This window comes from Vespa velutina, chromosome 8 (assembly GCF_912470025.1).
Source record: "Vespa velutina chromosome 8, iVesVel2.1, whole genome shotgun sequence".
Classification (NCBI taxonomy): domain Eukaryota; kingdom Metazoa; phylum Arthropoda; class Insecta; order Hymenoptera; family Vespidae; genus Vespa; species Vespa velutina.
This window is the reverse complement of record NC_062195.1, coordinates 695,712-707,500: the sequence shown is the minus strand read 5'-3', so window position 1 is coordinate 707,500 and position 11,789 is coordinate 695,712. Positions and strand designations below refer to the sequence as shown.

Genomic DNA, 11,789 nt, shown 5'->3' with positions numbered 1-11,789 from the left:
TTTTTTTTACACCTACGATCCTTTTCTATCTTTACTCGACGATCACCACAAAGCACGTAGAAGACAATAATATTTATATTTATTAAAGGTTCGTGTAACAATACAATTAAATAGCTCAATACAATATTTTTCAATCTTATGTACAAAAGCTATGCTTAGACATACTGTGGCTTTCGTATCAGATTCGTACCACGTATTTTCGACGAGTTAGGCGAGTTTCGGGTATAACTTAATAAAACAATATAAAAAAAGCTTATAACGTTGAATAAATTAAAGTGAAAATTAACGACGTCGAATTTTCGGAATGTTCTTTGCGTTAAAAAATTTTGTTATTTGTTGTGCACAAGGCATATATAACATATTAATATGGATATATATATATATATGTAATTTAACCTCATAATTTCTAATAATTGATAGAGATAAAGAGTCTAAGACACCGCAGCTTCTTTTTCTTTTTTTTTTTTTTTTTTCCTTTTACTGTCACAATACTGCAATTTTTATTTCGCTTTTTTCTTTCATTTACTTTTTTTTTTATTTTATTTTGTTTTTTTTTTTTTTTTTTTTTTTTTTTTTTTTCTTTCTTTATATATATATATATATATATATATATATATATATATATACATATATATACATATATATATATATATATATATATATAAAATTATTAGGGAACGAATGTACATCTATCATACGTCAAGCACATATTCAAATACTTATTCGGTGTCCCAAGATCAATAATTCTTATTTCTTTGCAAGATTTCACTTCCCGTAAATGAACTATTCATGTCACACGCAATTCACGAATATTATAGGATTAATTTTTTTTAGCCATTGCGATTCCGAGTCCTAGAACACTCGCAACACCGATAATTAAACCTCCCGCCACAGCTATACCGTAAAGACCTTCTGCAAAAAAAAAAAAAATACAAATTTAACGCTAATAAAATTAAGATAATTAAATTCTTTTTTTTTCAAATACTTCCCTTTTTACGATTATTCAACATTTTATATACAATTATTATCAAACTGTTTATGTATAAGAGTTATAAAATTCATTGTCAAAAGACACATACATGGCATATAATAATACTCTATAGACATTTAAATATTACAATTGAAAATTGGTCAATCATGGGTAAGTATATGGAATATTGAAAAATACTAAAAATGAGTTTCAAATGCATTAAAATCTAAACAAAATCAAGTTTTCTTTGAGGAATGTTCTTTTTACCATACGATTCATGAATTTTATATTACTCCTTACTATCATCGTGGTATATCTTAAATTATGTACAATATATACAAATTGTTTAAAATTCGTTAAAATTTTACGTGTCTCTATATATGCCAAATTAAAAATTTAGAAATGTTATCTATACCACCCTGGTGCCAAATAGATTCACAAATATCTATTGTTAACAAAATTTTCAAAGAAAATTAATATATGATCCTGCTAACCAAAGAAATATGAAAAATATTAAAAGTAATATTACATAATATGAATGTGGCAAAATACTAAAAATATGTTGCAACAACATTAAACTAGAATCTGTTGCAATCCTTATTTTTCTAAGATGATTGTAAGTTATGAAGAAAAAACCTTTTTCCATCCTTTTCTTAATTAACGTCTCGAGCTGTTGCACTTGTTCGTTAGCAGGTTCGACCTGGAGAAAAGCTCTGACATATGACAAAGCTTTCGAATATTCCTATAAATTTTTATTACTTTAATTAATGAGTAAAATAAAAGTTGATGTAAATTATAATAATAAGATTAATAAATCACATACCCTTATTCTGGCATTACCAATAGCTAAATAATATAAGCAATCCCGTTTTCCGCTATCGCCATCATCGTTGTACAGATCTTCTAACAATACTATACCCTTTCTGATATCGGCTGGATATTTGCTTCTCACAAGACACCATGCATACTCAAATTGTGCTTTTTGAGTTACATCCGATGCGTGTAATTGTTCATGATATACACGTTCGAATTTCTGGAAAAAAAGAAAAAAAAGAAAAAAAAAAAAGAAAGAAAGAAAGAAAAGAAAACCATAATTTCGACGATTACAATCGTATATGAGACATTTCATGTAAGATAAACATTGAACAAAATGCTACAATATTTCTATAAGATAACAAATAAAATATATTTGTATTGACCGAGAAAATGTCTGAGAATAACATTTTTTCGACCATAATAATAACTTCGAGATGAGAAAGAAATAATCGCAAAACTTTCGTCCGATATCTATAGACGTCAATCGGTTGTTTTACAAAATGATGCAACTGCAAAGTAAAAATGAAACGAAATGAATAAGTCAGCACTGTATATAGTTAACCTAAATTCCCCTTAATGACAGATACTTATAACGATCTATATTTTTGTTTTGAAAGTACAAAATTCGTATGTGAAAATTATTGGAGTCAACAAAAGACAATTGTATTCCTTGATAATGGCCTGTTGCTTATTTTTAAAATACCTTCAAATCTTCCGAAGAAACAACTTCGTCTAGGACATCTTCCATTTTTAATGTGTGCGTTGAATCACACAGCGAACAAAAAATATTTAATCGTAACGCGTACTTAAGAGCACTGTATTTTTTATCTCTTTGACTAAGCAAGTGACATAATGTACCAAAAAGTGCAATAGATTGCAATGATAAGCCGAACAAATAAAGATAAAAGCTAAAATTTTCCTATTGGCTGCGCATAGTTATTTCTTCGATGCTAAGTTTCATGGAGCAATCGCGTTACTCTGACGTACGTGCACTTATTTCCATTGGTTAAAATCGGCCATGTTAAAATTCTAAACCAATCACGTTAGAGGTTTCATCAGAAATATAAGTGAAACCTATTGAAGAATGAAATTTATATTCCTTGTGAAAAGTATTTTAATCGTAATTAAAAAGTCGAAGTAATAATTTTAATTTAATTTAATCTAATTTAATTTAATTTAATATACATACAATTTTTAACACATAAATTGATGTACTTAAAATTGTACGTAATACGTATTCATATATATATTACATATAAGTGTCTCTACCTATATATATTGCATTTACATTTATCTTTGAAAAAAATATTCATTATAATCAACAATATTTTATTGATTATTAGCAAATATCTCATTGAGATGTTTTGTTAAAAAATATAATGGCATACCCATTATAGTATAAAAGTCACCACTTATGCTCTCAATTAAACAACCACCAGCACCTTGCGCACCATATCCTCCTGCTTTATCTCTAAGATATAAATTATACAAAGATCAATCGGTTAATTAATTACTTAAATAATGTATAATCAACAAGAAATACTCACAGACATTCTCCTGTTTTTATATACGCTTTTATTTGATCAACCGATAAATCACCAAATTTTACCTTTGTAGATGTATAGAATTTTACTTCTCTCTTTGGCGTTTTCAAACACACTCCGGTATAAACAACATGCTCTTTATTCGCAAAGCTATAAATTGTAACGTAAAGACAATTTATATAAACTGACTTGTTAATTTTGACAATATACAGTGGCTTACAAAAGTATTCAAATGGTTACATTTGCAATCTTTTATTAATGAGGAATTATTAAAATAATTTATTTGAAATAATTTTGTATCTATATTAAGAGAGAAGTTTCAAGATCATATTAGTAAAATTTGAAAATACTTCAACAATGTAACCATAGTTACAATACATTTATTATAAATAGTCATCATTAGTGGCTCACAAATTATTTCAATATCCATATTTAGTTCATAAAGATGACAAATATAAGCATTCGAATACTTTTGTGAACTACTGTATATATACATATATATATATATATATATATATATAAAAATTTGAAAAATGATCTATGTATATTTCTTACTGAGATAACATACGAAATGCATCTGATTCATCTTTTGGCTTTCCATAAATAGTATCATCTAGTGTTACAAAAGTATCTGCACCTATGATTAAAGATGGTATAACAGGATCATTTTTCAAACGTTCATATACATCATGAACTTTGAATTTTGCTAAATCTTGAATGTATTCCCCATGACTTTTATATTTGGATCTGTCTAAATTTTCATCATAATTTGATATTACTACTTCAAAATTTAACCCCTAAAATATGAAATATTGTTTATACGAACTTAAAGTAATTACATTAATTATTAGAACACATTCATATAAATATATGTATGTATGTATGTGTATATATACATATATATATATATATACATATATATATAATAAAGTTAAAACAAAGATCACTGATCGAATATCGAACCTACCAATTTTTGTATTATTTCATATCTTCTTGGTGATCCACTGGCCAAAATTAATCTGCCCGCTGTTAAGGCTTGCTTAGTCGGTTCCAACATTTTGCTCTTAGAATTATCTCTATTACGCAGATACAACGATAGAACTAATTAATTCCCAAGGGAATTGTTATCGACACCTACGGATCGTGAGTAAAGTAGAAATTTATAGGTTGGTTTTAACAAAAGCCAACCAATCGCATTAAATTCACAGCTTACACATGCGGCTATATGTTCTATTGTACTACAAGCAGTCGCATGTAGTTTCTAGTATGCATAGAATATGTCAAAGCAGTGCGTCGTATTACTAGTTGGTAGTATAATGTAGTTTCTGATAACGCACAGCCTAGATGTCGCTGCTTTTCATTATATTCATACTCATTGTCAATAGTACCCGTGAAATCAATGAACACTTTCATTATATCGAGAATTTATAGTACTATCGTTCTCATTGATTAAACGTTCCAAAATAATATCTCAATGATTTCACTTTTAATCACATGTAAATGTGATTTAACGAAGAAACTGTACTTTTAAACGGCACGTATAATATCAAATAGATAATCTTAGGCCGCACCTATAGAATTTATCCAATCATTCTTCGTATATTTACGGTATATATGTATGCATCCTATATACGTGGTTATGTTCGTCGCGCACTTTTACACGCCTATCAAAAATTACACGCTAGAAAATGTTATCTCGTTTAAATGCATTTAATCGAACGAAATCATAATAATTTCATGACAATCAAATTATTTCGAACAATTAAATTTATTTTCTTCATATTTTTAATAGATGTTCAATTAAAACCTATCATTCAAGTATTATGACGACAAATTTTTTTTTTATATAGAGAAATATGAATGACGTAACTATATTTATATAATCTATTCACTTTGAAGGCCAGAAAAAGCGTAGAAAAAAGAATTTCAAAGATACAACTAACGTTTCCTATCCGAGTTCTAATCGTTTCTCTCGTTCGTAGACATAAAAAGTAAAAAAAAAAAGAAAAAGAAAGTAAATTCGTCTCTCGTATCCATTTTTTCGTCGATTCATGTAATTTCATAAAAACTTCTTTAACAGACATATATATATATATATATATACAGAAAGAAAAAAGAAAAAAGAAAAAAGAAAAAAGAGAATGAATATCAGAAATATTTGAAATCGAGCAACGATATACTTAACATTCGCATTTAAGATTATGTATGTTTTGTGTAGGAGCCCTGAAAAATATTAGAGCGGGAAGAAGAACTATTTTCTAGGCATAGGAGACTCTAATACATCGTAATCGGTAAATTACGTAAATGCCGCATGCCATGAACGAACCTAAAGGTCAGTCAGTCCGAGATCTTACATAATCGCAAGGCGAAAGGTTGACCCATCTTTACACCGCAGCCTCCGACTGAGTAAAGATTTTAGCATTTTTTCTTTCTATTTTGTTTTTTCGTCTCAATTATTTCGATAAAAGTGATTTAATTTATTTTTCTTATTCCTTTCTGTTCGTCTTTTTTTTTTTTTTTTTTTTTTTTTTTTTTTTTTTTTTTTTTTTTTTTTTTTTCTTTTTTAAGAAAATTATCTCACAATGATGAAATCAGTATCACCGGAAGTGTTAACATATTACGAAAGTCTTTTACGAATAAATCCAACGTAATTACATACTTTCGAGTACTTCTATTCTAAGTCTCTTACTATTCGGCCTTGACTTTCAATGCAAATCCAAAGCATATTTTAAATAAGTAATTAACGTTAATTACCGTTTCGTTAATCGCTGCTCGTACAGTTCAGGATATTGAATGAACGGACGTGTACTACGTAATCGTAATTTGCTCTAGCTATCGATCTCGTTTTATTTCGGTTAAGAAGCTATGCGTTTAAGTCATAGGGTCAAGTTCACTGACATCAATTATATCTACTACATTTCCATTTCTTATATCGATTTGTAATATAAATTTATAGAAACAATTGGATCATTCTTTTATTTTCTTTCTTTTCTCTTTCTTCTTTTTTTTTTCTTTTTTTTTTTTTTTTTTTTTTTTTTTTCTTTTTTTTTCTTACGACGTATACTTTCACGATTTATACTTCTTTTTAATACGTAATAAATACATTAAAGAAAAATGAAGAAATAAAGATAATAATTATTGAAATTATATTTAAAAGTTAATTATAATAAATTAACCATGAAAGTTTCGTGTAAGTTGGATATCGACTTAATTACTCACTAAAGATAAATTCTTGGTCCTCCTATAACTGTAAGCTCTTTCAAGCAGGATACGCTTTAAGTATGATCAATGGGCTTCGAAGTAACTCTCTGACGAGCTTTACAAGTTTTAATAAATATCACGGTCCTCTGAACTCTGTTAAAACTTAATAAATTATCATACCTTCGTATTGTCGTAATAAAGAAAAAGTTTCTTCTCTTTTTGTGTTGTGCGATCAGGTTAACGATACCTTCCTCCTGATTTTCGTCGGAATATTCGAACATGAACGTCAAAGGAACAACTGAGCCGATTAGAATTACTTTATAAATGCATTACTTATCAGCTAGATAACAATTTATTATCAGTTATTAAACAATTAAGACTTATATGAAAAGGAACAAAATAAATAAATAAACACAGCGTCACGTTATAAACTCGTTGTCTAGTGTTGATAAGTTCTAGTTATCGTAATTTATTTTTACGACGATTGGTATGGAAGAAATATATATCTGAAAGAGAGAGAGAGAGAGAGAGAGAGAGAGACAGAGAGAGAGAGAAAGAACTGAATGTATTTACTTCGTTAATGAGATAACAAAATATACGAAAGTTTTACTTAAAATCATGAAACTTTGTCCAAAGTATAATTTATGACAGAATTAATAGTATTAGAATGGACTGGAGAAGAAAAATAAGCTGGACTATCATAAAAGTGTAGCCGACTAATTACAAGGACATTATATTTACTACGCCTTCTTACGGAACCTTACGTAAGAATTTTAGATATACACGATTCTAATCGACGATATTAATTGCAACATCATTCCTGATATATGCTTTCTTTGTAATTCCTGATAGATTAATTTGAATAAATGGATAGATTCTTTTTTAATATAATTTCCTTATTATTTTCGTCGGTAGATTTGATGAAAAATTAAATGACAAATTTTACCTCGATCGTACAGAAACCTTCTTCGCACCTAATTCTCTCTCTCTCTCTCTCTCTCTCTCCCTCCCTCTCTTTTACTCTCACTTCGGTGAAGAAGCGAAACGAAAGGAAAGTTAACGGCATTATCCTCCCGTCGAGATAACATCGAATCCGAATGGATTCGAAGGATGAGCGAATGGGCGAGCGAGCGAGCGAGCGAGCTCGTTGTCGCCACGGCATTTTGCTGGATCGTATTTTCGCATAATATCTCGTCTTATAAATTAATCCAACGTTTACGTGATTCAAAACGTTATACGCTCGTTTCAGGATCGTCCGAGACGCGTATCAGCCGTTTTAAGGATCCAGAAGGAGTGGAGTGTGTTCTCGCTCGCAACAAGAAGAAGATGATCCAAAGAAGAAAAAAAGGAAGAAGAAGATGAGAATGAAGAAGAAAGAAGAAAAAGAAGAAGAAGAAGAAGAAGAAGATCGGCGATGCTGAGAGAGCCAAGTCGAGACGTGCTGGTAATCGCCAGGCTGTCGTTATTAAATATGATTGCGCAACTCGAAAAGCGGCTCCAAAGGACGCGTATTATGACACTATGGCATGTAGTCGCGCTTCTATGGGGCACACTGCGTCATATCTCGATGTGTATGACGATACCTCTCTCTTTCTCTTTTTCTCTCTCTCTCTCTCTCTCTCTCTCTCTCTCTCTTTCTCTCTCTCTTTCTCTCTGTCTGTCTGTCTGTTTCTGTCTCTGTCTCTTTACCAGACTCGTATTGCAGGTAATACGCCTGCGATCAGGGGCGTACACGAGCCTGGATCGATATCTTCTTACGTAGATATTATTATTCTTCATTCGTTCAGAGACGTCTCGATCGATCTCGTCCATCCTTTGCTCGAATAACTTCTATAACTATATATATATATACATATATATATTATGCAGATACAACATCTTTGGATGGATCAGACTAGCTTGAATTTCGTCCTTCTCTCTTTTTCCATCTTTTGTTGGAGAACGAAAAAAAAGTACAGAAAAGAAAAAAAGATAAAAGAAAAACCATGAAGAAACAGGAAAGAACAAACATGTTTTTTTCCTTCCGAAGAAGATACCCATTCGACGAGACATCCTTTTCATCGTCTACGATTTCTCGTAACGATATCCTTTACGACTTATATCGAATGCTTAAGCATGTATCGTTATATATATATATATATGTATATAGGTATATAATGAATGAACGGATATCTCAACCAAAAGCGATATCGTTGCTTAACTAAGCGGATTTTTATCATTGCAAAAAGACGTAAACGCCCAGGTAATATTATATAAACTTCAACGATCTTAGCTCATCGAGAGAGACCAGTTAACACCACCTATCGAGACTTCTATGATATAAAGAAAGAAGGAGAACAATGTAGTAACAAAATGCTTCTCGATTAAATTCCCTCTTAAACGAAGATCCATTCAATTTACTGGAATGCATTCATATTTATTATCGCCAATACAAATTCTATTTATAAAATGATCGTTTATCATCGATTCGCGACCTATCCAAAAGTCGATGTTCAATCGATCCGTTTGACGTTAGGAAATGCACACGCGTGCTTTTCCGCATTATAATCGATCCCTGGTATGGTATATCTCGGCGTATAGATTATATTATGCGAAATCTTCTATACGTGACTTTTTTAGAAACGTACAAGAAGATGCACGAATACAAAATGATATATAGATATATATATATATAATTATGTATAAATGCATACATATATGTATATTCGCGGTTTTCTACATGCGCCACCAACGTGACGATCTCATCTTTTCATCGTCAGCTGACGCGATCGAGTCGCATGATTTGCCCATAGTTGAGCCGCGCCGTACAGTCTTGACAAGAAAATTGTTTCTTGAAAATTTATCTTACGCGCGCGCGCGGATCAATAATTTTCACCTTTTCTTCTTCTTTATTCTTTCTTTTTTTTCTTCTTTTTTTTTTTTTTTTTTTTTGTTAGTTCGAATCGACGAGGAAGAGATGACGATTTTTCTTTTTTTTTTCTTTCTTTTTTTTCTTTTTTTTTTCATTCCGTCAGAAGGACACAATCATTGAATTCATTGCGACGACACAAGCAGCCCCCTCGGTCTTACGTTCCGTGGTGTATCGATTCGATGTAAATGGTAAAGCTTTTCGCGTGATTTCTCATCGAGACCAACGGGATCGTCATCGCGAAGAGAGAATAATCCTGCACATTTTATAGCGCGTCACAGGAATGACACGATGTAAATGTCGGTATATGGCCGTGGAACTTCGCGAGAAAGGTTGCGTACATTCGGTACGAAGATTAATATCGGACGATGCTGGGTGTTGCTTATTGAAATTCGCGACATGGATACGGTTCATGATACATACGCGACTCGTTTCGCCGAAAAAAAAAAGAAAAAAGGGGTGGCCCTATTACTACTTTGGATTGAATATTTTCATTTCTTTCTTTCTTTCTTTCTTTCTTTCTTCTTTCCTATTTTCCTTCTCTTTCTTTCTTTTATCGTTCCCTCGTTCGACCCGGATTTTGTAATTTCCTGAGAGGATCTCTCGACTTCCACCTTGAGATCGAGTCGTGTCTTGCTTTCGATTTCGGTCTAACGCTCGAATCCTCGGTTTATGAGGTCGTTTCGTCTCACGAATAACGTTCCTCCTTTGCCACTTTGTCATCGTCGTCGAGGGGAATCGTTGGGAATTCTTTCTTCTTTTCTCTTCTCTTTTTTTTTTTTCCTTCTTCCCTTTTCAGACAAACTTTTTATTTCGAGTCATTGAGGAAACAAAAAAAAAAAAAAAGAAAAAAAAGAATGTAATGTAATTGACTATAATATCTCGACGTCGGTGGATATAAGAGAGAACCAAACGTTTTCGCGTGTTCAACGGGTATCTGATATCGATTATTAATAAATCCAACGTGTTAATATTATCGAAATCCATTAAAAGAAATTATTTTGACGGAAAGTTAAATGTTCGTTTTGTTTCTTCTCTTTCTTTTTTTTCTTTCTTCTTTTCCCTTTTTTTTCTTTTTTCTTTTTTTTTTTTTTTTTTTTTTTTTTTTTTACTTCGTCGCCACATTTTTACGTTATATACTTTTCAATGGGTATCGCAATGTTCTATTTGAATAATTTTGCATCTTCAAAGTTTTGTGTCCGTTGTTTACGTCGAAAAACAAAGGAAAAGAATTCGAAAAGGTACAAACGTGTTCGTTTTACGGTTTAACGACCCGTTCCTGGCGTGTAACGAAACACTATGGCGGCTTTTTAATTAGTCATACGGAGATGCTGAAAAGATACGACGCGTAAAATGTGAAGACGGAGTACTGTATTTAACTGTAGGTGGATACATATAAGAAGAAGATGGAAAAGAAGAAGGAGAAATAAAAAGAAAAGAAAAAAAAAGAAAAAGAAGGAGGAAAAGAAGGTCAAAAAATTTCGGAAAGTCATGCCGTCGTAGTAGGTTCATTGGCCACTTCATTATTGTAACTTATGACCATTTCGTTTCTTCAATTGGCGATACGTGATACTTCGGTAGATAAAGTTCATGAAATTTGGATATTACCGACGATGGCTATCTTCGTTTCCACGTAACACAATCCAGATGCAATTCAGGCGACTTTAAATGTTCCTTTTTTTATCTTTTTTCTTCTTTCTTTTCTTTTTTTCTTTTTTCTTTTTTTTCTTTTTTTTTTTTTTGTCGTACATACACAGGTACAACAGATAAATCTATTAATTTATCCTTTCGAGTTAGATTATCTTTAAGATTCTTCTTGTCTACTTACACGCCTTGTTACATGCGAAACGAGCTAATTATATATTTCAACGTATCTAATCGCGATAACTAATAAACGATACACGCAACTATATGTATTTGGAACTATATGTACGCAACCCATAAATATTAAAATCTCGTTTAACCGCGTATCTTCAAATTCGTCAGCGACCAACGAGCCATGAATTTTTTTGACATTTCCAAGGATTTTAAACCGCACGCGATCCTCGTTTCTTTTCCCTCTCTCTCTCTCTCTCTCTCTCTCTCTATCTCTTTTTTTTTCTTTTTTCGTCGAAAGTTTCTTAATAAGGACTTCAACGATGGAGATACTAATTAAGGACAATAAAAATTCACGCAACGTTAGAAAACGTCATTTCGTTGACTCTATATATAGCTTGGTATTACTAAAATTGATTTTTCTTGACGGTCGACATCGAATTTCGTTGATTACCTTTTATACTTTTTTGAAATTCGATGAATCGTCGTCGTCGTCGTCGTTATCGTCGTCTCGTCTTCGTCTTCGTCGAGAAGC

At 31.3% G+C, this 11,789-nt stretch overlaps 1 protein-coding gene and 1 long non-coding RNA gene across 5 annotated transcripts; one reads left to right on the top strand and one right to left on the bottom strand.

Moving 5' to 3' along the window:
• Window positions 1-640: 640 nt before the first annotated feature.
• Window positions 641-6,848, bottom strand: LOC124951349 (mitochondrial fission 1 protein-like). 4 transcript variants are annotated; one of them, XM_047499622.1, is made up of 6 exons: window positions 6,712-6,848; window positions 4,298-4,406; window positions 3,886-4,127; window positions 3,334-3,480; window positions 3,175-3,257; window positions 1,872-2,003 (listed from the first exon to the last, which is right to left on the bottom strand). In XM_047499622.1, the coding sequence occupies exons 1-6, from the start codon at window positions 6,810-6,812 to the stop codon at window positions 1,981-1,983; spliced, it is 705 nt and encodes a 234-aa protein (XP_047355578.1). In that variant the 5' UTR covers window positions 6,813-6,848; the 3' UTR covers window positions 1,872-1,980. The 4 variants fall into 4 exon arrangements, with proteins under 4 accessions (XP_047355582.1, XP_047355578.1, XP_047355581.1 ...); XM_047499625.1 differs by having other exon boundaries at window positions 4,298-4,464; window positions 6,712-6,830; XM_047499623.1 differs by lacking the exon at window positions 6,712-6,848 and adding an exon at window positions 4,544-6,394 and having other exon boundaries at window positions 4,298-4,464.
• On the top strand, window positions 6,404-9,905 carry LOC124951353. Its single transcript, XR_007101588.1, has 2 exons — window positions 6,404-7,295; window positions 7,781-9,905. It is a non-coding gene; the product is annotated as an uncharacterized LOC124951353 (long non-coding RNA).
• Window positions 9,906-11,789: the final 1,884 nt, after the last annotated feature.

What these genes read in the sequence shown, in the direction of transcription:
- LOC124951349 (XM_047499622.1), bottom strand. Translation starts at nt 6,812, where the DNA reads ATGTTCGAATATTCCGACGAAAATCAGGAGGAAGGTATCGTTAACCTG. An exon ending in GCATTTCGTATGTTATCTCA is followed by an intron (nt 3,481 to 3,885) that starts GTAAGAAATATA and finishes TACAATTTATAG; the next exon opens with CTTTGCGAATAAAGAGCATG. An exon ending in TGACTTTTATACTATAATGG is followed by an intron (nt 2,004 to 3,174) that starts GTATGCCATTAT and finishes CTTTTTTTCCAG; the next exon opens with AAATTCGAACGTGTATATCA.